Raw genomic sequence first — 21,803 nt, 5'->3', positions numbered from 1 at the left:
GTAGATCCATGTCAAGTGGATCAGTGAGCCAATATCTCATTCATTCTTAGCATACAGCTTGATGTTATCCAAGTAGAAGAGATGATTGATACTAGTCCCTTTCTTGAACTTGTATCTGTAGTCAGTCTTTGTTATTATCTAGCTGAGGGGGTTAAAACCTATGTAGAACAACAGCAGGGACAGTGCATGACCTTGGTACATAACACACTTGATGGCCATGTAGATGAGCTGTCTTGAATTGATTTCTATGTTGTCCTCTACAGTCCCACTGAATTCTTAGAGTTCTGTTGACTTTATATAGCCCCCAGCAGTGACAGATCCATATGTGTGTCATTGAGTCATAGGCCTTTCCATAGTTAATCCATGTTGTGCTCAGCATGGTCTGTCTAGGCTTTGAATCTTGAGCGACCACTCAGTCTATGAACCACTGGTGTTATGATTCCAATGCCCTTCTGAGTTGTGTTCATATATTGGCCCAGATGATCCTATGCCTTGGTGGCTATGAATAAAATAATTAAATTTGAGCATAATAAAATTCCAATGAATTTAGTGGAAGAATCAATCATATATTTATGTATGTATGCATGTATATATATGCATAGATGTGCTTGCATATGGTACATGCATACATGCTTGCGTGTGCATGTGTGTATAATATTTTGTTGAAATTAAAACTTGGACTGTGCTCTTGCCATCTCAGAGATAACAATAATTTGATTATTGATAATAATCAAATTATTGCAGATGATTATAATTTCTATTGCTCTGTGAAAAATGATGACACACTTGAATGGGAGTTGCCCAGAACTGGTTATAAGAATAAAGGATGTATAAATGTTTTAAGCAAACAAACACACCCAAATATTTCCTTAGGTATGATCTGCTCTGAATGGGTGTTATTGGTGGATACAAACCTTAATGCAATCTAATTTTTTATGCTTCAACATGGGTTATGATTTACCACAAAGATCTCTAAAATCCAATTATTTATTTCATCTGTTTGCCAAATCCAGACTTTAGGTTTACATCAAAAATGATTTCAATTGTTTTACAATGAGAAGTATTTTCTCTTTTCATTTTTCTAGAAGCTTGCTAAATTTTTTATAATGGCTGAGGGCTTATCTGGCAATGAAAAGTGATGTTAGTAAGTAGTCATTTGTATTTTAATATGTCAGAAATCAGAGGTTTTTTAATAAAAAAAACAATCATTTGTACATGAAATACATCTTTAAAATTTTGCCATGTATTATTGCTGTAAAAATGAAATCCACAAAGATTGTTCATAGGGAGAGAAGGGTGTAGGTAGTCCTCAATTTACAACAGTTGATTTAATGACTGTTCGAAGTTACAGAGGCACTGAAAAAAAGTGACAATTTTTCATACTTATGACTGTTGCAACAGCCCAATGGTCATGTGATCAAAAAATTTTTTGCTTGGAAACTGACTCATTTTTATGACAGTTAAGTGTCCTGGAGTCATATGATCACCTTTAGTGACCTTCTGACAAGCAAAGTCAGTGGGGGGAAGACAGATTCATTTAACAACCATGCTACTAATTTAACAGTTGCAGTGATTCACTTAACAACTGTGGCAAGAAAGGCCATAAAATGGGGCAAAACTCACTTAACAACTGTCTCGCTTAGCAACATAAATTTTGGGCTCACTTGTAATCATAAGCCGAGGACTTCCTGTATAGGCAAGTTATTAGCATGCTAGAAAGCAGCTTTCCTCAACTGATGCCCGTCAAACGTTTTGGATTGCAGCCCCTATCATTAATAGCCAACAGCACCATGGTGGGATGACAGAAACCAACTTCTGAGGGCACCAAGCTTGGTCAAGGGCTGCCTAGGGGAAATGTTAGGATGAGGTGATCATCGTAGGAGTTTACAATTTCCTCGGAAGCATCATACTCCATACAATGGGCAGAATGAGTTCCAGCGTAAAGAGATGAGATGGGTGGGAAAGGGGAGGGGAGTTCATTTGAATCCTTGTCAAGTAGGCGGCGGGGGTGGGTGGGGTGGAGGAGGAGATTGATCGGTCTCCATATATACTTCTCAGAGTAAAGGAGGGTCAGCGCTTAGTTTCAGCACCACAAACTGCGGACAGTTCCAGAGCTTTCCTTCCCAGCTTTTCCTCGGTTCTTAGGAAACCCAACTGTGGAGCCGCGCCGATGTTAAGAAGGGAGATTTCCTCCTTGCAGCTCCAGCCGGGCGAGTTTCAGCGAACGAAACGGGTCTGGCCACTTTTGGCCTCTTCTCACCCCGACTCCAGCTTTCCCCCATCTCGTCGATTCGGGAAGAACAAAAGAGAAAAACAAAAAGCACCACACAGATCGTAGTAAGAAGGTCGAGCCGAAGATCCTCTCTCCACGATCTCGACCCACTCCTTTTACAAGCCACCCGACAAATCCCCTCGCGATAGCTTTGGAAACTCGAGCAAAATGTCAAGGCCGTATTCTTTCTTTTCCTCAGTGGTAAGTGTTGAAGACCTGACGGAGCGGGTGTGTCGCGGGATAAAGTAAGATGGTTCTTGATCCTTCCGTCCCCAAGAACAAGCAAACTTCACCGTTCTCGATTCGTCCAGAACAATCACTTTTCTTAATGTTGCTCATTTTTTTTCACTGATTAACGGGGTCCCGCAATGGAAATATAGCCTCCAGTTATGCTCAGCCAATTATTGCTAACAAACCCATTGGGTGTGGGGCAGTTAGGAATTGGAGGGCTCTGGGAGATAAAATATAAAATATTAAAATATTTAAAATAAATATTAAAATATTATATCATTATTGAAATCCCCTCTTCAGTGATTCACAGTTGCATTGCTGAAATTTAATCATGTTGTCATCAATTTTGGTGGCATAATTTTAATGACATGAATTGTCTGGCTGAGTTTATAGGTTTCTGTCAACAATCTCTCGTATGTGGAAGCATTCAAAGTCTGAAATTCTATACACATTTAATAACAAGGTATTATTCTATATAAAGCCATAATCTCTTTTGTTTGATTCTGGCTTACTGTGTTGTGTGAATCCAAGTATGTAGATTGTAAACCACAGTTTAGGGCTTAGCAAACCGAATATGGCTGATTTAACAATGAATGAATTGTATAACCTTGATCTACCAAAGAGAAAACATCCCAGGGAATCTTGGAATATCCCATTTTTCTTCCAGAATGCCACAAATCACTTCCACTTCTGGAAGATTTACTTTTAGAAACCTACCATCTCATCCAGAATAGTGAAAAGATGCATTCCAGTTTATAGCAACAACAAGAACAGAATGTCCCAGTGTTCATCAGAACTGTTTTCCCTGGGACACAGTGCAAATCACTGTTAAGCAAGCTGGGGTGTAGCATGACCATGATCCCTCTTGTATACCTAGTTTGGTAATGAAACATTTGCAAGAAAATCACCAAGCTCATAGAGCACCAAGGACATCACTGTATAGAGAGCTGGATACAAAAGGAAAAATGTGATTCAGAGTGGCTGTGGACATACATTTCTCACAGTTGTTGGGAATTCCTTAAAGCAGCCACATTTTTTTTCCTGAACTCCACAGCTGACTCATGATCTTGGGGATTAATGCATTTGGTTCTGTTCCAGTTTTTCCCTTCAAATCAGAGTCTCTACTCACCCCTATTGAACACACTGAGTTAAGAGGAATGTATTTACAGCATATTTTATGCTATTTGATAATATTTTCATCCCATGTTTAAATGTTAATAAATTGACTGTAGACTGTGTCTATAGTTTCCCAATCTTCTTCCTAGTCACATTAACACAGATATAGAAATGATAGAGAGGGAGCCAAAACCAGATTCTATATGGATAGAGAACAAATATTAAAGAATGTCCAGTTCAGAAAAGAGTCTGGTGGCGGCAGCAGAACTCCTAGAGTTAATACTTTCACCATGATGAAAAAAAGGAAAAGAAGAAAAGAAATTTCAAAAATTACAACTGAGTTGAACTGGTACTTTAAACATGGTTTAAAGCTTACAGTTTTCTTCACATATAACACAATCTGCAATAGCAATACATTAGATTGTAGCAATACAGCAATAGCAGGCTCTGTTTGGGCAAGATACCATTTGGCCTTAAGTGGAGCATGGAAAAGCGATCTAGACTGAATGAGGATGAATCTGATACATCCGATTGTCACTACTTTTAAAACAGGAACTACTTAATAAACTCTTCCAGAGTTAATTCTTCCATTAACTTGAGAAAAAAGTATTCTGCTATCTATTTTTCACCTTCCAAACTAGATGCTCATCAGAACATAATTTGATTCAGGTTTTAGAAAAGCCTCTTACCATCATGTGTAAAGCTTTCTATTACTCTCAGACAATATACTGAGATCTGAGTCATCTGATTAATTCCCGTGGACAAACAATTGCAGATTAAATCCCAGGGAAAAAAGTGGAAATTAGAAGAAGGAACAAACTTGTTTTCTGTTGCATTAATGAATCATGATGATAGCTAAATGAATGCAGATTGTAAGGAAACAGTTTTCAGCTTGACATTAGAAAACCTCTAATGATACATCTTTCCCTCCACCAGACTTATGGTTGTATGTGTAGCTAAATCATAGAATGGATCAGAAATATGCAATTAATGCAAGGCTACTAAAACAAATAAAATTGGATCTGAAAAGTGGAAAAACTTACAACTCTCAATGCTGGGGAGAATAGCAACAGTGAAAATGAATATCTTACCAAAAATACTCTTTTTATTTCAAACGATTCCTGTAAGGCTGGGAAAAGCCTTTTTTGATGAACTGGAATACAATAATACTGAAATTTATCTGGCAAGGGCAAAAAGCTACAATTAGACTGAAAATGCTACAAGAAGTGAAAGAAAGTGGAGGATTTGGACTGCCGGACTGGACGTTATACTACCAAGCAACTATTTTAACATGGCTTAAGGAATGGATAACGCTTAGAGACAAAAGATATTATACCTAGAGGGGCAGGACCTACAAATTGGTCGGTATGGGAAGAATAAAATACATACCTTTCTGTGGTGTGGGAAGAATAAAATACATAGATACTTTCAAAACCACTTTATAAAAAATGCATTTCTTTCAAAATGGGAAAAAATAAAAGCAAAAATTTATATTAAGATACCTGGATGACTTTCAACAATGGAAGCTTTCGCTTACCCAAATTTAATTAATTACAACAAAGTTGTGACTTATAAAGATATTTTGGACAAAGAAGGAAAATTGAAAGACAGACAAGATTTACAAGAACAAGGGATTGGTCTATCATGGTGGCCATATCTGTAAATTCAAACGAGATATGAAAAAAATGCTAAAACAATGGGATTCTATAAAGAACAGTCAGAATTTGATTAGATACTGTTAAAAACAGATGAAAAGTTGATTAAGAAACTCCATAAATTTCTGTTAAACATAAAGATGGAATAAGAACAAATTAAAGAAACGATGATAATATGGCAAAGAACTTTGCATATAATATAGAATTAGAAGACAAGGAAAAGTTATGGGAAACAAATTTTAAATTAACTAAAGCAGTGGCATATAAAGAAAACTTATATAAAATGTTTTACAGATGGCATATGACAGCAGTGAGATTAGCAAAAATATTTAAAAATACTTCAAATAAGTGTTGGAAATGCAAACAAAGACCAGGTACTTACTATCATATCTGGTGGACATGCCCTAAAGCAAAAAGATGTTGGGTAAAAATATATTTATGGTTGGAGAAAATGACTAAAAAACAAATAGACTCTAAGCCAGAATTATTTTTGTTAGGAATAATAGGAGCAAATTATGAGAAAGATTGTATATAATTAATTCTACACATACTAACTGCAGCAAGAATTGTATTTTGCCCAACATTGGAAAAATGAAAAGTTACCAACTGTACACCAAGTATTAATTAAGAAAATTTTAGAGTGTGCAAAAAATGGATAGATTGACTTTAAAGATAAAAGAGAAAGGAGACTCAAGTGTATTTTAGAACATGGGATAATTTCTATCAACAGCTAGAGAGTTAGAGAGAAAGGAATGTGATATGTCACTTTGAATATATATTAGCAAGAAGAAGACAATTGAGCAATTAATTAACGTATTGTTTACGATAATTAACTATTATCTATTATTTTTTGTTAAACACATGAACTCAGACATTATACTGTTTGCTAAATATTGAGAATGTTATTTGGAAAAACCTAACCCCAACCCCAACCCTAATCCTAACCCAAATCCCAACCCCAATCCTGATTCCACCTCATTCCTAACCCTATAAAAACTAATACAATTTATACAAAAAAAGAAACATGCAATTAATACAAATAAGAGTTTTGGTCAATGGGACATATGCAATAGAAGTAATCTCTCTCTCTCCCTCCCTCTCTCTCTCTCTCTCTCTCTCTTCTATCGTCTATCTATCAATATGGCTCAGCAGTTAAAGAAGCTGAGAGAGTCTGGGTTCAAGGCCTGAGCTTTGTGCAATGAGGTGAGGTTCCATTTTTTTCTCCCATGCCATCATTCTGCTAAACAACTAATTCCTACAACACTGTCAGTAAAGCTGTATTACTATTATTCTCCTCATCTTTCCTATTACCTATCCTTATCTTCTTATGACTATAACTTTGTTGCTTGTATCTTAACAATTTATATTGTTTTATTTAGTATCCTAGTATGATTTATGTTGTTTGCTTAGCTAGTATCCTATGACTATCACTAAGTGTTGCATCTTATGATTTATGATGAATGTGTTATATTTTATAATTTATGATGAATGCATTTTTATGTTGATTATGATCATGATTTATCACTATTGCTTGTATACTGAGTGTGTGTCCAACCGCACTTGGCCATTTCTATTCTATTCTATTCTGTTTTACTCTACTCTACTCTACTCTATTCTACTCTACTCTACCCTACCCTACCCTACCCTACCCTACCCTACCCTACCCTACCCTACCCTACCCTACCCTACCCTACTCTACTCTATTCTATTCTATTCTATTCTATTCTATTCTATTCTATTCTTATCCCCAGCTCCTAGCAGTTCAAAAGCATGTAAAGGCAAGTAAAATAAATAGATACCACTTTGGTGAGAAGATAACAGCATTCAGTGTGCCTCAGCATATAGTCATGCTGACCACATGACCAAGGAAATATCTTCGGACAATGATGGCTCCCTCAGTTAAGAAACAGAGATGAGCACTGCCACCCAGAGTTTGGATATGACTGAACAGGGGAAACATTTATCTTTATATATAGATAGATTAGATATATAGATGTAGATAGATGTTATCAGCAGACAACTGATAGCAGACAAGGGCAACGCCACGGTGGTTATGAACACATCTGACTACCAAACCAAATTAACCAACCTACTCCAAGACTCCACATACAAACCCCTAAATACAGATCCCACCACCTACCTGGAAAAAACCACCAGATCCAAAATAAAAGCCTCCCCCATTAGCGAAGAGATCCAGCAAAGAATCATTCCCAGAGAGAAATCATCCAGATGCCCCAAACTCTATGGTCTCCCCAAGATACACAAAGAAGGAACCCCACTCAGACCTATAGTCAGCTCCATAGGCTCACCTCTACAAAACCTAGCCAAATTTCTCGCCAAACAACTACAGCCCTATGCAGAATCCATCACCTCACACGTAAAAAAACTCATTCCAGTTTATAGAGATCATAAAGAAACAAAACTTACAGCCCAGCGACCTACTAGTGAGCTTCGATGTCATATCCCTCTTCACCCAAGTGCCTATCAAAGAAGCCTTGACAGCTATTCAAAACAAATATAACCCCCCCAAACACATCTTAGATCTGACCAACCACTGCCTATCCAACACATACTTCATCTATAATGGACAAAAATACAAACAAACAGAAGGAGCACCCATGGGATCACCCCTCTCACCTGTCATTGCCAACCTCTACATGGAACACTTTGAAACCCAAGCTCTAGAAAAATCGGATCACAAACCCAAACTCTGGCTCAGATACGTAGACGACACCTTCATAATCTGGCCACATGGGAAAGAAAAACTGGACAACTTCCTCACACACCTCAACAGCCTACACCCCAAAATACAGTTCACCATGGAAACAGAAGCTAACAACCAACTTCCCTTCCTGGATGTCTTAGTCTACAAGAAATCCAATGGCTCCCTAGGACACACCATCTACCAGAAGAAAACACACACAAACCGCTATCTGCACGGTCTCTCACACCACCACCCAGCACAGATCAACTCTGTAGCCAAGACACTCATCTCCAGAACAAAACGCTTAGCTGATGAACAAAACCTAAAAACCGAACTACACATCTCACCAATGTACTAACATCCAATGGATTCCAAAGAAATAAGATTACAAACCTAATCCAAAAAGAAACCCCCACTAAAATCCAAGACAAAGAACAAGAAAACGGCAAAGCCCTCCTCCCATACATAAAAGGCACCACAGACAGAATCAGTAAGATCCTCCATAAACACAACATCAAAACAGCATTCTGCACAAACAGAAAAATATCCACCATCCTTAGAAACCCCAAAGATAAAATTGAATTAGAAAATCAAGGAGTATACGAAATCCCATGCACCACTTGTCCCACCACATACATCGGACAAACCAACAGAAGAATAAGTGCACGCATTGAAGAACATAAGAACTCAGTCAAAAAAGAGGAACCAACATCTTCCCTGGTCCAACACCTTAAAGCCACAGGACATGAAATTGACTTTAAAAATACCAGAACCATTGCCAAAAGTGAACATTTTAATAACAGAATAATCAGAGAAGCCATCGAGATAGAAAAACGCCCACACAGCATGAACAAGCGAGATGATACCTCCCGCCTACCAGCCATTTGGAAACCCGCCCTTATTGACAAACGACTCCCTAACACAAAAAATGATACCAGACCCACACTCACAAAAACCACACAGGATGTCACCACCACACATCCACGCAAAAAACAAACCCAAAGCCACACCGATGATGAGGCACGACCACAAACCAGAAGCCAGACCACAGCTGCATCATTAGCCACTTTAAACCCCTCCAATCCATACATGAAGCAAACTGACACCCTCCATGAAGATGAGGCACGACCACGAACGCGAAGCCAAAAAATAGCAAGGCAGCCCAAAATCTTAAACCCCTCTGCAACTCAGACTAACCTGAGCACAACCAAACAGAACACTCCCCCAGCCAATCAGAGCACAGCCAACCCCCCAGCCAATCAGAGCACAGCCAAGCCCCTAACCAATCAGAACACACCTCCACCCAATCAGAACACAGCCAAGCTCCCACCCAATCAGTTCATACCCCCACTGGCAGTTAAAAGGAAGAAACAGCTAAGACCACACATTGCTGCTCAAAGCACGAAGCTGAAAACACCAGCCTGAAGATGACGAATGGGACTTTGTCGAAACGTCGCCAAGACACTTCCAATTTTACGTGGGAGAAAACCCGAACAACCAAAGACCTACATACAAACACCCGCGAAAACCTCAGAAAACAAATATGTTATAGATTATATATATAGATATAGAGCTAGAGATGTATATGTTATAGGTGATAGATATAGACAATAGATATACACACCTAACTGAGGAATGAATGAAGTAGTAATTAACATTAACTGAATGTAGAAGCTAGCATTTTAGGAAAATGAACCTTAAAAATGCAGTGTTGTTCTTATCAAATCCTTTAAGATAATGTTTTTGTAATTATTCCCTATTGCCATTTATTTATGTTTATGCAGGTCAGCATGAACCAACGTAAATGAAGATGCAGTGAAACCCATAACTTCATGCAACAAGCGAATTTTAAGTAAAGTTTGACATAAGAATTCCCAGTCTAATTGTCAAGCTCAGATTGATTTGCCATCCAGGATTAATCAGAGTGAAAGGCAAAAAGCAGAAGGAATCCAGAGGGAGAGACTGGAGAAAAGGGCATGTTTATAGCTGCAAATAAAAGTATTTCAGAAGCCTTGGAAAAATCCTTCTGAGGGAAAGAATACCCTCAGAGGAAGTCTAATGAAATGTGAGATGTCAAGAAGTTACAAGCAATGAATTTTAAAGCGTTCCTAAGAGTGCTAGAAGATGAAGACCGAGAGCTGCAACATCTTCAAAACAGATGAGAAATTATTTTGCACTCTCTAGGTGCAAAGGAGCTGTTTCCCTTCTACGCTTCCCCATGTCTTGGTGACCTATTGAATAAACAGAGTCAGGCATTTCCACAAGAAATGCCAATTTCTCTCTCTATTTTCTTTCTAAACAATTTCCCCCTTTTCTTTTTAATGTAAAAGATCCTCGTGATCAGATTCTGACATGGCGGTCCATTCCCAGCCCTTGAATGATTCCTGTTCTAATAGCTCAGATCTCTTATTCACTGGCCTGGATCTCCTCTTTGAGCTGAAGCCGCTTTTCATTCCTCTCTATGCTCTCTTGGTGACAGTGGCCTGCACAGGGAATCTTCTCCTCCTCTGTCTCATCAGCTTCACCAAAAAGCTGCAGAACACCACGGATTTCCTTATTGGGAACTTGGCAGCTGCCGATCTGATTATGTGCATTTTCTGTGTTCCACTGACCGCCGTGTATGCCTTTGAAAGCCGAGGCTGGCTTTTTGGAGTGTTCATGTGCTACTTTGTCACCCTGATGCAAGGGACTACTGTGTTTGTGTCTGTCCTGTCACTTACAGCCATTGCCATTGATCGATATATTGTAATTGTGCATCCCATTCGCCAAAGGGTAAGATGCAAGTCCTGTATCTATATTGTGGCTGCTATTTGGATCTTATCTCTTGTGGTTTCTCTACCGACCTATTTACATACCCACTACCTAGATCTCAACAGTATTGGCCACGACATGATTATCTGTGAAGAAATCTGGTTGCACCGGAAGACAGAGAGACAGCTGTACTCTTGCCTGATGCTCTTCCTCTCTTACATGCTTCCACTTTCTGCTGTGTTGTTCTCTTATTGTGCCATTTCTTATCATCTCCAGAAGAGAAAGATCCCCGGAGCCGTATGTCAGAACCAAGAAAAGTGGACGACAAAAAAAGAAAAGACCTTCCAGATCTTGGTGGTTTCGATCCTGTGTTTTGGTCTTTGCTGGCTCCCCCTCCAGGTAGTTAATTTGATTAGAGATATGGATGAAGAATTTGCTATCCTAAACAAGCGATATGTGAATGTCATCCAAGTTTCATGTCATGTGGCTGCCATGAGTTCAGCCTGTTTCAATCCTTTCATTTATGCTTCCCTCCATGAGAAATTACGACTCCATATTGGGAACTATTTTTATCAGAGAAAGAAGTCAAGCCTCTCATCCCACAAGGCCTCACGACTAATTACCCATTTTGCTTTGGCAGACAATAATCCCGTGGGTATCTCAGAAAATGTTGAGCTACAAATGGAACACAAACACCATTTCTTTGAACCAATACAAGGAAACATGTAACATGGCGGCCTTCTCATTCCCATTCCAAGACTGGATCCCAGCTCATCCCATATAATCCTGTGATCATGACAGGATCATGACAGTTTTCTTTATTTTTTTTTCCTGAGGAAGTCAAATGAGAAATAAGTGGTTCTATCTTCTATCTTCATTCAAAATGAGTATTTGGATACATTGCATACATGTTGATTTATGTAGTGGAACGGTATATTTTGAACGCCAAACGTAAGTGTTAGGTTAGAATTGTCTTGTATTCAGCTGCTTTGTTCTTTATTCTTTCTTGGTCCTTTGGTTAAGATTAACCTTAACTTATGTTTTTTTCTGATGCCCTTGTTCACCAAAGTTGAAAGTTAGATGTGGCTGCACATATTGCACTTTTACACAGCATATTTTTACATTTGATGGCAGTGATTAAAATTTATAAATCAAAACTATTTTCAAGAATAAGTGATATACATGGGAATGATTAAGGTTAAAGTGTTGAATAAGGTAAATGCTTATGCCTACCAAATTTCTCTGTATGGCCTTACTTGAAATGTTTTTGTTTCATTTGTAATTGCTTGGAAACAGTGATGTCATCAGGGCAACATTACTAGCCAAAGTTTAGGATTCTTAATCCTGGAGCCGCCTCCCCCCACACAGATACATAAATAGAGCTACAATATTCTTCACCCTTATCATATTGTCTTGATCCCTTTAAAAAAAAAAGGAAACATAGAACATTGCACTGTAGATTTGCTTTAAAGTGTACCCAAACTCTTAAAAAAAAAAAAAAGAGAGAGAGAGAGAGAGAGAAAAATAGTGCCTGTGGTATGTCCAGGTAAAGAGAAAGGGACAGAAAGAAGAGTAAGCATGAGGCTGGTAAAAAGAAACACAGAGAAAAAAAGTCAAGAGGAATAAAACGGGGGTGGGGTGGGAGGAGCCAATTAAACCACAGTAATAGATAAATTGAACAAATTCCCCTGAAGGCGTGGAATTCCCACAATTCTAAAGCACTGGTGTAGAAAATCCTTTCTAAATATTAGATATACTAATGGTGGGATTCAGCCGGTTCGCACCACTTTGGCAGAACTGGTAGCTAATTTTTTGTTGCCCAGGCCCAGAATGGACTTCTGGAAGTGGCATCCACACAGAGAACCGGTTGTTCACATATTTGAATCTCACCACTGAGATATACTCAAAAACATCAAAATGAACATAACAGTAACTAATGGTAACATTTAACTTAAGAAATATAGTAAAACACAATTATATAATTTAGGAAAACAAGAGCCATTTCCATCAGCATCTTTTCAGGTTCTTTCAAAGGCAATCAGTTAATGAACAATCTGATTCTACACAAACACACACACACCAGATTTAAAAATGAATTTATTTATGCTTCAAAGTTCCTCAGTAAAGGTTCTTGAATAAAGCAATCCTTGAATAAGATGACAGGTTTTCTTATGGATCACTAATAATTACTGACACATAAAAGGTTATGGTTATCCCATAGTCAGCAGTTCAGTACAGGAAGCAAATGAATGTTATGACACAAGGATAAGAGATGTGTATGTGTATAGGATCAGCTTCAGTGGTGGGATTCAAATATGTGAACAACCAGTTCTCTGTGTGGATGCCGCTTCTGGAAGTCCATTCTGGATCTGGGCAACAAAAAAATAGCTACTGGCTCTGCCAAAGTGGTGCAAACCAGCTGAATCCCACCACTGAGTCAGATTGTTCATTACTCTGCTGATTGTTTTTGAATGGATCTGAAAAGATGCTAATGATAATTGAACTTATTTTACAGAATATGGAATCTACTTCATAAATGTACTAACTTGAATGTTTCTCAAATTTAATCATTGAATCCAACCATTTACAGAACTTCAGATTCACACATTCACAACAGATGCCTTCATCTTTGTCCAGTCTCAAAAGTGTGATAATACTCCTGTTCAACTGTGTCATTTTTTTCCTAAACATCTCTAGCTCCCTCAGTCACTTATAATATCATGATCAGACCCCTGATCATCTTCATTTTTCTAACTTGTATCTATTCTAGTTTGTTCTGGGGCCCAGAACTGGACTCAGAACTCAAAGGAGGTTTGACTTATGAAGAAATTGTGGAACTGTATGATAGAAGATCCTTCAAGGTGACAGGGTTTAAGGAATAATCCTCTTTTTCTTTTAATGAAAGAATCTAAGATGAAACATTTTCAGTCACCCCAAGGAAATGTTAGTTGTTTCAAAAGTCCTTACCTATTCTGGTTTCAAATTTGGAGGAACTTTCTGTGATCTAATTATTGTCTGACTGAGTAAAGACATTATCATTACAACCCATGTCAATCAATTGTGGGTCAAGCTTTTCCTAAAAACAATCTTACAGAAGATGTTTGTTTCATCATTTGTTTAGTGAGGGCTACTGTAATTTAAAAAGTATTGCCATCAACACTGTCCAGCAGTTCTGAACTGGGCAACACCGCAGAATTTCATAGAAAAAAACCAGCATCTTTTAATTTCAGACATGATATTGTCTGAATGTGTGTGCAACTAGACATATTGAATATTTTTAAGTAGAAATGTCTACATCACAAATTATTTTTCGCTCTGAATGGAGATTTATCTTGTCTTTACTAGGCTTTGCAAAATAAATTCCGTTGAAAAGTTCATTGTAGAAAACGGTTATTAGACAGATTTTTCTGAGAGCTTATGGCTAAGACTTCGTTAACAGAACTGCTATATATAATGTTAAATGCAAAACTCTGTAGAACGGACACATGGCACTAGAGGCAGAGAAAATGGTGCCATCTTGTGGCCACCTGGATTTATGAAATTCAGATATGGTAGCCCTAACCTGTTTTACTACTGTATGACAAGCTGTAGTGGCTAGATTCATGCAAAATGCTAAGCAAGCAAACCATATTTGTGTTTAATGTGCCAATCCATCCACACTATGTTTCAGGAAGCCCTCTTATAAAATGATACATCCTCATAAAAGAGAATGCTGAGTTCACATATTATACTAAGCCAAAATATAATCTGTTTGCTTTGGGTTAAGGACAATGTGTCGTCCAAGCTATAATTGTTTGTAAATAATTTGTGTGAATTCAGCCACTTGGAACTTTCTCCATAAATCATGGCTTAACAGGTGATGACTGAAAAAGAGAAGAGGAAGAGAAGGAATAAAGGGGGGAAAGGAGAAGGATCTTAGTGTTCTAATTCTGCCATTACAGAATTATTTTTCATGATTGCCAAAGATCAAGGCCTAGATTTATTTTTCAAAAATTAAAATAGGTAATATATGAATTTCACAGGGAGCACAAATAGTTAGCACAGATTTTAGTACTGAGCATTTTCATGTACAAGTAGCAGAGATTTTAATGCTTAATAAAAGAATAGCTGCACAACATAATTTTCACATGGTTAAATATTATTTGTAAAGGACTTAATAGGAAGATAATGAATACTATTGCTTATTTGCTGGTCTGAAAACCTCATTAGAAATTTATGACCCTGTAGTTAATTAAATAAACTATCAGCATACTACAAAAGAACATGGCTATTAATTTGATTAAAAGGTCTGTGCCCCTTTATAACAGCCAACTAGGACAGCTAAGTTCTATATATTTAAATGTAAATTGCCAATGAGATGCATGATCAGATTTTGCATTTAGCAAAATTAGTCTGAAAAATAGTAGTACTAATTAGTCTAAAAAAGTGTGATAAGTGCAAAATCTCAGTGCAAAATATGCTCCCATATGCTATGCCTTGATTTTGCAAAGTAAACCTTTCTGGGAAAATCATTTTTCAAATTAGGAATCAGTTGATTGCTTACCATTGATTTGGGCTGACTCTTTCAGCTAGAATGCTATTTTACTTCTGTAAAGTAGTAATTATTAATTATTTCTGATTTTCTAGTCACAAAGAAAGCAGTAGAAAGATAGATCGGATATTGCTCAGCTCAATTTAGCTGGTCCTTAACAATTATAATTGGGACCAGCAACTCTGATGTTAAGCAATGCAGTTGTTTAGTGAGACACCACATTGTGATTTTACTGATGGCTTCTTCATTGACTCTGCTTGCCCAGAAACTGGCTGTGAAGTGTGCAAATGGGCCTGCATTGTTTGTTTGTTTATTTATTTATTTATTTATTAAATTTGTTTGCTGCCCATCTTACTGCAAGATGACTTTGTAAAGCACCTGAATCTTGACTGACTCGACGACAGCCATAAATATGAGGACAAGTCATAAAGTTACTTTTCCAGTGCCATTGTAACTTGAAATGGTCACTAAACAGGGCAGCAAGGATTACCTGTATCTGCATCTCAGGCTCCTGAGAATCAGTCATGTTTGGGAATCAACAACTTCCTTTTTTTTTTAATATAGATCCAGCCCAGATGGATTTCATCCATCTGTAAGCCAAGAACAAAAATACATGGCCTAATACTAAATAACTATCATCATAATTTAAGCTGTTCTTGTCTTTTTTTTATTGAAAAGTTTTATAAAAATTACAGTATACACCCCAAAGCCCACCCACCCTAAACTCCCCCCCTCTCCCTCCCCCAAGCTGTTCTTGTCTTAAGCTTCTAATGGCTTGACTATAAACTGGCTTAAATAAATCATGGGCTTTTTGGGCTGTTTGGCAGTGAGGCTAAACTCCTAGTTGGAGAAATGGTGACAGTGCAAAGGTAGAATTGTGTTAGTTTTAAAAAGCATAAACATTGTTATATTGTAGTTATTAAGACAGAGCACAACTAATATTTGGCATAGTGCAGTGGTGACGAAACTATGGCACACATGCCAGAGGCGACACTCAGAGCCCTCTCTGTGGGCACGCACGCTGCTATTGCCAGCAGCTTGCGCAGGTCCATTAGGCTGCTGCCACCTGGAGCGGCAGCCCCACCCAGCACAAAGGAGGCGAAGCAGCCAGCTAGCAAGCTCAACTAGAGGTGGTAGAGCATGCCCATACCCAGCAAGCCAAAGGCCACCCCGAACAGGAAAAGCCGGATCTCTATAAGCACCATGGCCCCCCAGTCCCAGTAGGATTGCATGCCTCCTCCCATCTATGCTGGGCCTCCTGCCCACTGCCCCACCTGCCAGAGACCCCTTGGATCTCCCCCAACCCTGCCCGGCCTCCACAGGAGTCCCCCCCATGAGCAACATCGAGGTGGCCATGCCCACCCCAGTCATGCCCACCCAGTCTGCCGTGACAACTGGAGCCATGCCCACCCAGTGGGCCACGCCCCCCTACCCCCCCGAGGGTACCACAGTGCTGATGCAGCCCTGGCACTTTGTGATAAATAAGTGGGTTTTGGGTTGTGGTTTGGGCACTCGGTCTCTAATGCATAGTGCATTACTTTTGGCATCCACCAGGCTTCCTGCATTATCTGATTGTAATTTTTGAAAAGTTTAATTTTAAAAAAGAGAAAGCTGGCGTGTTGCAAAGCAAATATCAAAAACCACTATTTACAACTTTATTAATTTTGTGATTAAAACAGACAAATTTGATGTCATCGCCGATGAGATAATATGCACAGGATGAAATAATTGTGGCTTATGTGTGTAGGAGAAGGCCCACATTATAAGTTTATATCAGAGCAAATTATCCATGGGTCCTCTAATTGACTAACTGATTACATGCCATCAAATCTTATTGACTCTTAGCAATCATATAGATTTTCTCCATGTCCTGTAATAAGCAGTTATTAATAGTATGTGCATTTTAACAATTGCATAAATTTGCACTATTTCTGTTTCCTTTCCAAACATCGTAGGCATCAATATAGGAACAGACTTAAATAATATATTATAGTGATGTATAGTGACAATTTGATGGGTCTATATCAAACTTCAGTACCCATCTTCAATGCCTGTTATCAGGGGATGATGAGAATCATAATTCACCATAACTGAAGGACGCCTATTTGGGAAGCACTAAACTGAATTTCAGCTAAGGGAAACCCAAGCAAAAAATGGCTGATAGCAGTGGGCAATTTTAATGAATGTCAACATGATTTCACTGGATGATGGAGCTCCAGATGAAAACTTCCAGTCGGTGTGTGCATGTTTGTGTATGAAAATTATAGTCTGCATAAAATAACTTCATTTTGAATAATTAAAAGCTAAGCCTCGACAGCCAAAATGAAGCTGGTCATTTCTCAGTATAAAATTAATATTTTTTTTCTGTCCATTGAAGGCTGTCATTAGGCTGCTTTTTTTTCTGTAAGTGCATGAGGGAAATGTTTGGCAGCAATGTCACATTCAGCATCTTTAGGCTATGTGCTAAAGGTAGGTTTGGGAGCATAGGCGATGCTGGATGCAACTGCAGAGCACAATTGATACTCTCCAGGGTTATATCAGGTCCCATAATTCCCAGCTAGTGTTAAATCTCCACCATTACTATCAGGAACAATACTTTTATATGACTGGCAGATCCAGGTTCAAAAGGTGAATGGTCAGATCCACCAGAAACCCTTAGATGTAGCAGAAATTGATATGTACCCAGAGGAATGTCCTATTAAAGACAAAGTAAGAACTACAAGTAGTCAGGCAACAGGAACAAGCCATGCCTGTTGCTTTTCCCTTTATTGTACTGCTTTGTTTTAAGCCAGAGATAACCCTTTGCGTCTGCAAGTGCTGCTCTTTTTTTTTAAAGGACAGAACAATTACTGCTGCACATTGACAAGGTATACAGTACAAAGAAATAATCCTGCCTGAGAACACTGCTTTCTTTCAGCTGAAATCACAGCCTGTGTCACTTAATTTTTGATTTTAATGACATAGAATAGCAGAGTAATAGTTAGAGAGGATCTTGAAGATCTTCTAGTCCAACCCCTTTGGGATTCAAATATGTGAATTTGTTCTGTGTGCGGATGCTGCTTCTTGAAATCCTTTCTCGGCCTGGGCAACAAAAAATTAGCTACTGGTTCTGCCAAACTGGTGCGAACTGGCAGAATCCGACCACTGCCATTTCCAGACAAATGGCTGTCCAATCTCTTCTTAGAAGCCTCCAGTGATGGAGCACCCACAACTTCTGAAGACGATCCATTCTGCTGGTTAATTGCTCTCACTGTTAGGAAATTTCCCCCTAGTTCTAGGTTGCTTCTCTCTTTCGTTAGTTTCCATCCGTTGCTTCTTGTCCTGCCTTCAGGTGCTTTGGAGAATAGCTTGACTCCCTCTTCTTTGTGGCAGCCTCTCAAATATGGGAACCCTGCGATCATGTCACCCCTATTCCTTCTTTTTATTAAACTAGACATACCCAATTCTGCAACAGTTCTTTATTTGTTTTAGCCCAGAGGTCCCCAACCTTTTGGGCACCAGGGGCCAGTTACGTGGAGAGAGGTTTTTCTGCGGACCAGAGGTAGCGTGGTTTTATGTGCTGCCTGCATTCTTTGGAAGGGGCTTTCCTTGTTTGTGCGGACTGGTTGCTGGCATGCTTTGGCCCGGTACTGGTCCACAGACTGGGGGTTGGGGACCCCTGTTTTAGCCTCCAATCCCTAATCATCTTTGTTGCTCTTCTCTGCACTCTTTCCAAAGTCTTAATATCTTTTTTATAACATGGTGACCAAAACTGGATGCAGTCAATGGCACTAAAGTCATCTGGAGTCCCATGCTTGGCAGCAGCTCTGCTTGATGCACATACTTATTTCTGTTCTCACAGCAGGTTGGATGATGAGTTAGTCCAAGGAGAAAAGTAAATGGTATGATGCGGAAGATCCATCCTAGAGATGAAGCTGTGAAGACTTCAAGAAGGCTTCTACAGATATGTGAGCATAAATGGCAATTCAAAGGTAACCTATCAGCAAAAACATGTCCTATAGCCAGTCACAATGGATGACAGCTTGATCACCTTGGCTGATCTTGAAAAAAGTTTAGCAAGATCAAATCTCGATGCTATTTGGAAGAGGATCCACCAGGAATTTTCAGTTTTAGACCAGTTTGGGAAGTTATAAAAGCATACCCCAAAGAAGGCAAGGGTTAACCATTTCCATATTGTCCCAAGTGATGTTATTTAAATTTATAATAAGTGGTTCTTAGATAAGTAAGTGTGGGAAAAATTGAGAAGTAGAAAGTGGGACTGAGAAGACCAACATGCTGAGACATGTCCTTCTGTAGTGCGTGGAGATTATCCTTCCTCCTGTTTGGCTCCCCACTTTACTGGGAGGAGGTGAGCTTCTGGACCGGCATCATCGAGCACCTTGTGAGAATGGTGCTCCTTCGCCTTTCTGAATGACCTGTCCTATCTGCCATATTTCACTTAAGGTAAGCAAAGAGATGTTCTGGGCTAGGAAAAAAAACAAAACACTGACGTCAACTATGAGCCAGACAGAACTGGCTAGATAAACACCTTTAATTATTGATCATCAAGAACAAGTTGTTTATCTTTTTATCTTTAGCATAAATAGCACATTGCAATGAAAGGAAATGGTCAGAGTTTTTATCCATTATTTCTGAAAAGGTGTCAGTTGTCAAAGGTTACCACAGACTAAATTTTCTTAGACATTTACTGGATAATGTCAGCAGAACCCAAATCAAGCCATCAGGAGGGCTATTTAATTTACTATTTAGGGATGGTATGGCTGAAGGAGTTTTCAGCTCATTTGAGGGAGTTTTTTTTTTATTCTCTCTCCCTCCTGCTATAATAAGACAGCCAACCCCATTATATTATGTGTAATTTAGGACAAATTATGCACTCTAATCATTACTTGCTGCTTAGGGGAACTCATTTTGTACTGTTATTTTCTTTTCATCCTTTCTTGCAATTTTAAGATAGCCTTTTTCTGCACAACCACAAGAGAAGTTTCTAAGATGTAAGAAGATGTAGAAGAGAATGTTTTGGTCTCCCACATATTCACTCTCAAGGAGCTTGACAAGGCCATTCACAAGATGGAGTTTTGTTTTGTTTTAAAAAAAAACTTGATTGCATGCTTGCCCCAGTGGCTCATCCCGGACAGAATGAATCAAAACAGACCTTATTTTGGCAGCTAAAAGTAGAATCAGTGGCAGATGACATGTCTGAAAATAATGCAGTCAACAACCTGCATTTAGCTGCTAACATCTTGCTTTTCTCTTAAAAGCATTTAAGGGTAGGTTTTCTATGTGGAACAGAGAAAATTTGCTTTCCTAGGATTCATTTTTAATGCCAAGATAAAGAAATATTTCTGACTTACATGACAAATCCTAAAGAAATTTAAAGCAGATTTACTGCTCTATGAGCTAAGCCTTTACCTCTCAGAACCCAGCCTTTTCAAGGAGGATGACAAAGGAAAGTAGTGGAAGTTTTGTCTGCCCTCGTATACTGCCATCAGGAGCAAGTAATGTGAAGAAAGAGAATAGTAGCCTGCTGCAGGTACAATACAAAACACTTCTTGTTTTTTAGAAGGTTCCCTGGACTAGGGCCCTTAGCACTAACCTTCTAACTGAATTCAGGAACTGCTTAGGTGTGAATATTTCATGGAAGCATCGACTTAGAACAGACATATCAAACACAAGACCCGGGGGCCGGATGCGGCCCGCGAAGTGGTTTCATGTGGCCCATGAAGCCATCCTGGAAACAGTGAGGGAACGGCGCCCTCTGCCTTGGCCCTGGCCCAGGGCAGCTGGGAGCCAATGTACAATTTTGTGGTGGCTATTTATGCTGAAACACATTCAGTCTTAGCTCCTCAAGGCTGTCTGGAAACAGCGAGGAACCAGGAGAACCTTGAGCAGCAGCCTTGAGGAAATGGGGCTGGGCTTGGTGCCGTGGGTGCTCAAGGGCCAGGCTGGGCATTTGACTTCTGCTGGCCAGGGCTCCGGGCAGCCCGCACCACCAACCACACACCCCCCTGCATGGCTTGAGAGGAACAGTGAGGCTCCTCCAGTGGACCATGCCTTGGCACTTGCCCTGGTCCCACCCCCTTCTGCCAGAGACCCTGAGATCTATCCCACTCCTGCCCAGGACTCCACAGGCACCCTTGACGCGAATGATGTAGAGCTGGCCACGCCCACCCAGTATGCCACACCCACTCCATCCACGCCCACCCAGTAGGCCGCACCCACCCTGGCCACACTCACCCGGCCCCCTGAGGGCAACCACAATGCTGATGCGGCCCTCAATGAAATTGAGTTTGACACCCCTGACTTAGAAGGATCTGAATCCGGACAGATTGCTTGAAGGTAATGCTGAAGAAAAGGTGTCTTAAATACAGCAATGAAGTCTAGAATGAGTGGGTTACCCAAGGTTGTATAAAGATTCTCTCCCACCTTGATTTCTTTCTCTCTTTCTTTCTTTCTTTCTTTCTTTCTTTCTTTCTTTCTTTCATTTGACTCTATATCAAAGATCCAAGGTTTGGTTCCATTCTGTGATAGGAGAGGTTGCCTAAG

The 21,803-nt window shown here is 39.3% G+C and overlaps 1 protein-coding gene across 1 annotated transcript; it reads left to right on the top strand.

Annotated features, from left to right (window-relative positions):
• The first annotated feature begins 9,974 nt into the window (after positions 1-9,974).
• LOC120299240 (prolactin-releasing peptide receptor-like) lies at positions 9,975-11,771 on the top strand. The gene has a single exon (XM_039323852.1). The coding sequence runs from the start codon at positions 10,331-10,333 to the stop codon at positions 11,456-11,458; it is 1,128 nt and encodes a 375-aa protein (XP_039179786.1). The 5' UTR covers positions 9,975-10,330; the 3' UTR covers positions 11,459-11,771.
• The last annotated feature ends 10,032 nt before the right edge of the window (positions 11,772-21,803 follow it).

Source organism: Crotalus tigris, unplaced genomic scaffold (assembly GCF_016545835.1).
Source record: "Crotalus tigris isolate CLP2741 ecotype Arizona unplaced genomic scaffold, ASM1654583v1 scf7180000024285.889131, whole genome shotgun sequence".
NCBI classification, from domain to species: Eukaryota; Metazoa; Chordata; class Lepidosauria; order Squamata; family Viperidae; genus Crotalus; species Crotalus tigris.
This window is presented reverse-complemented; position numbering and strand designations above follow the sequence as displayed.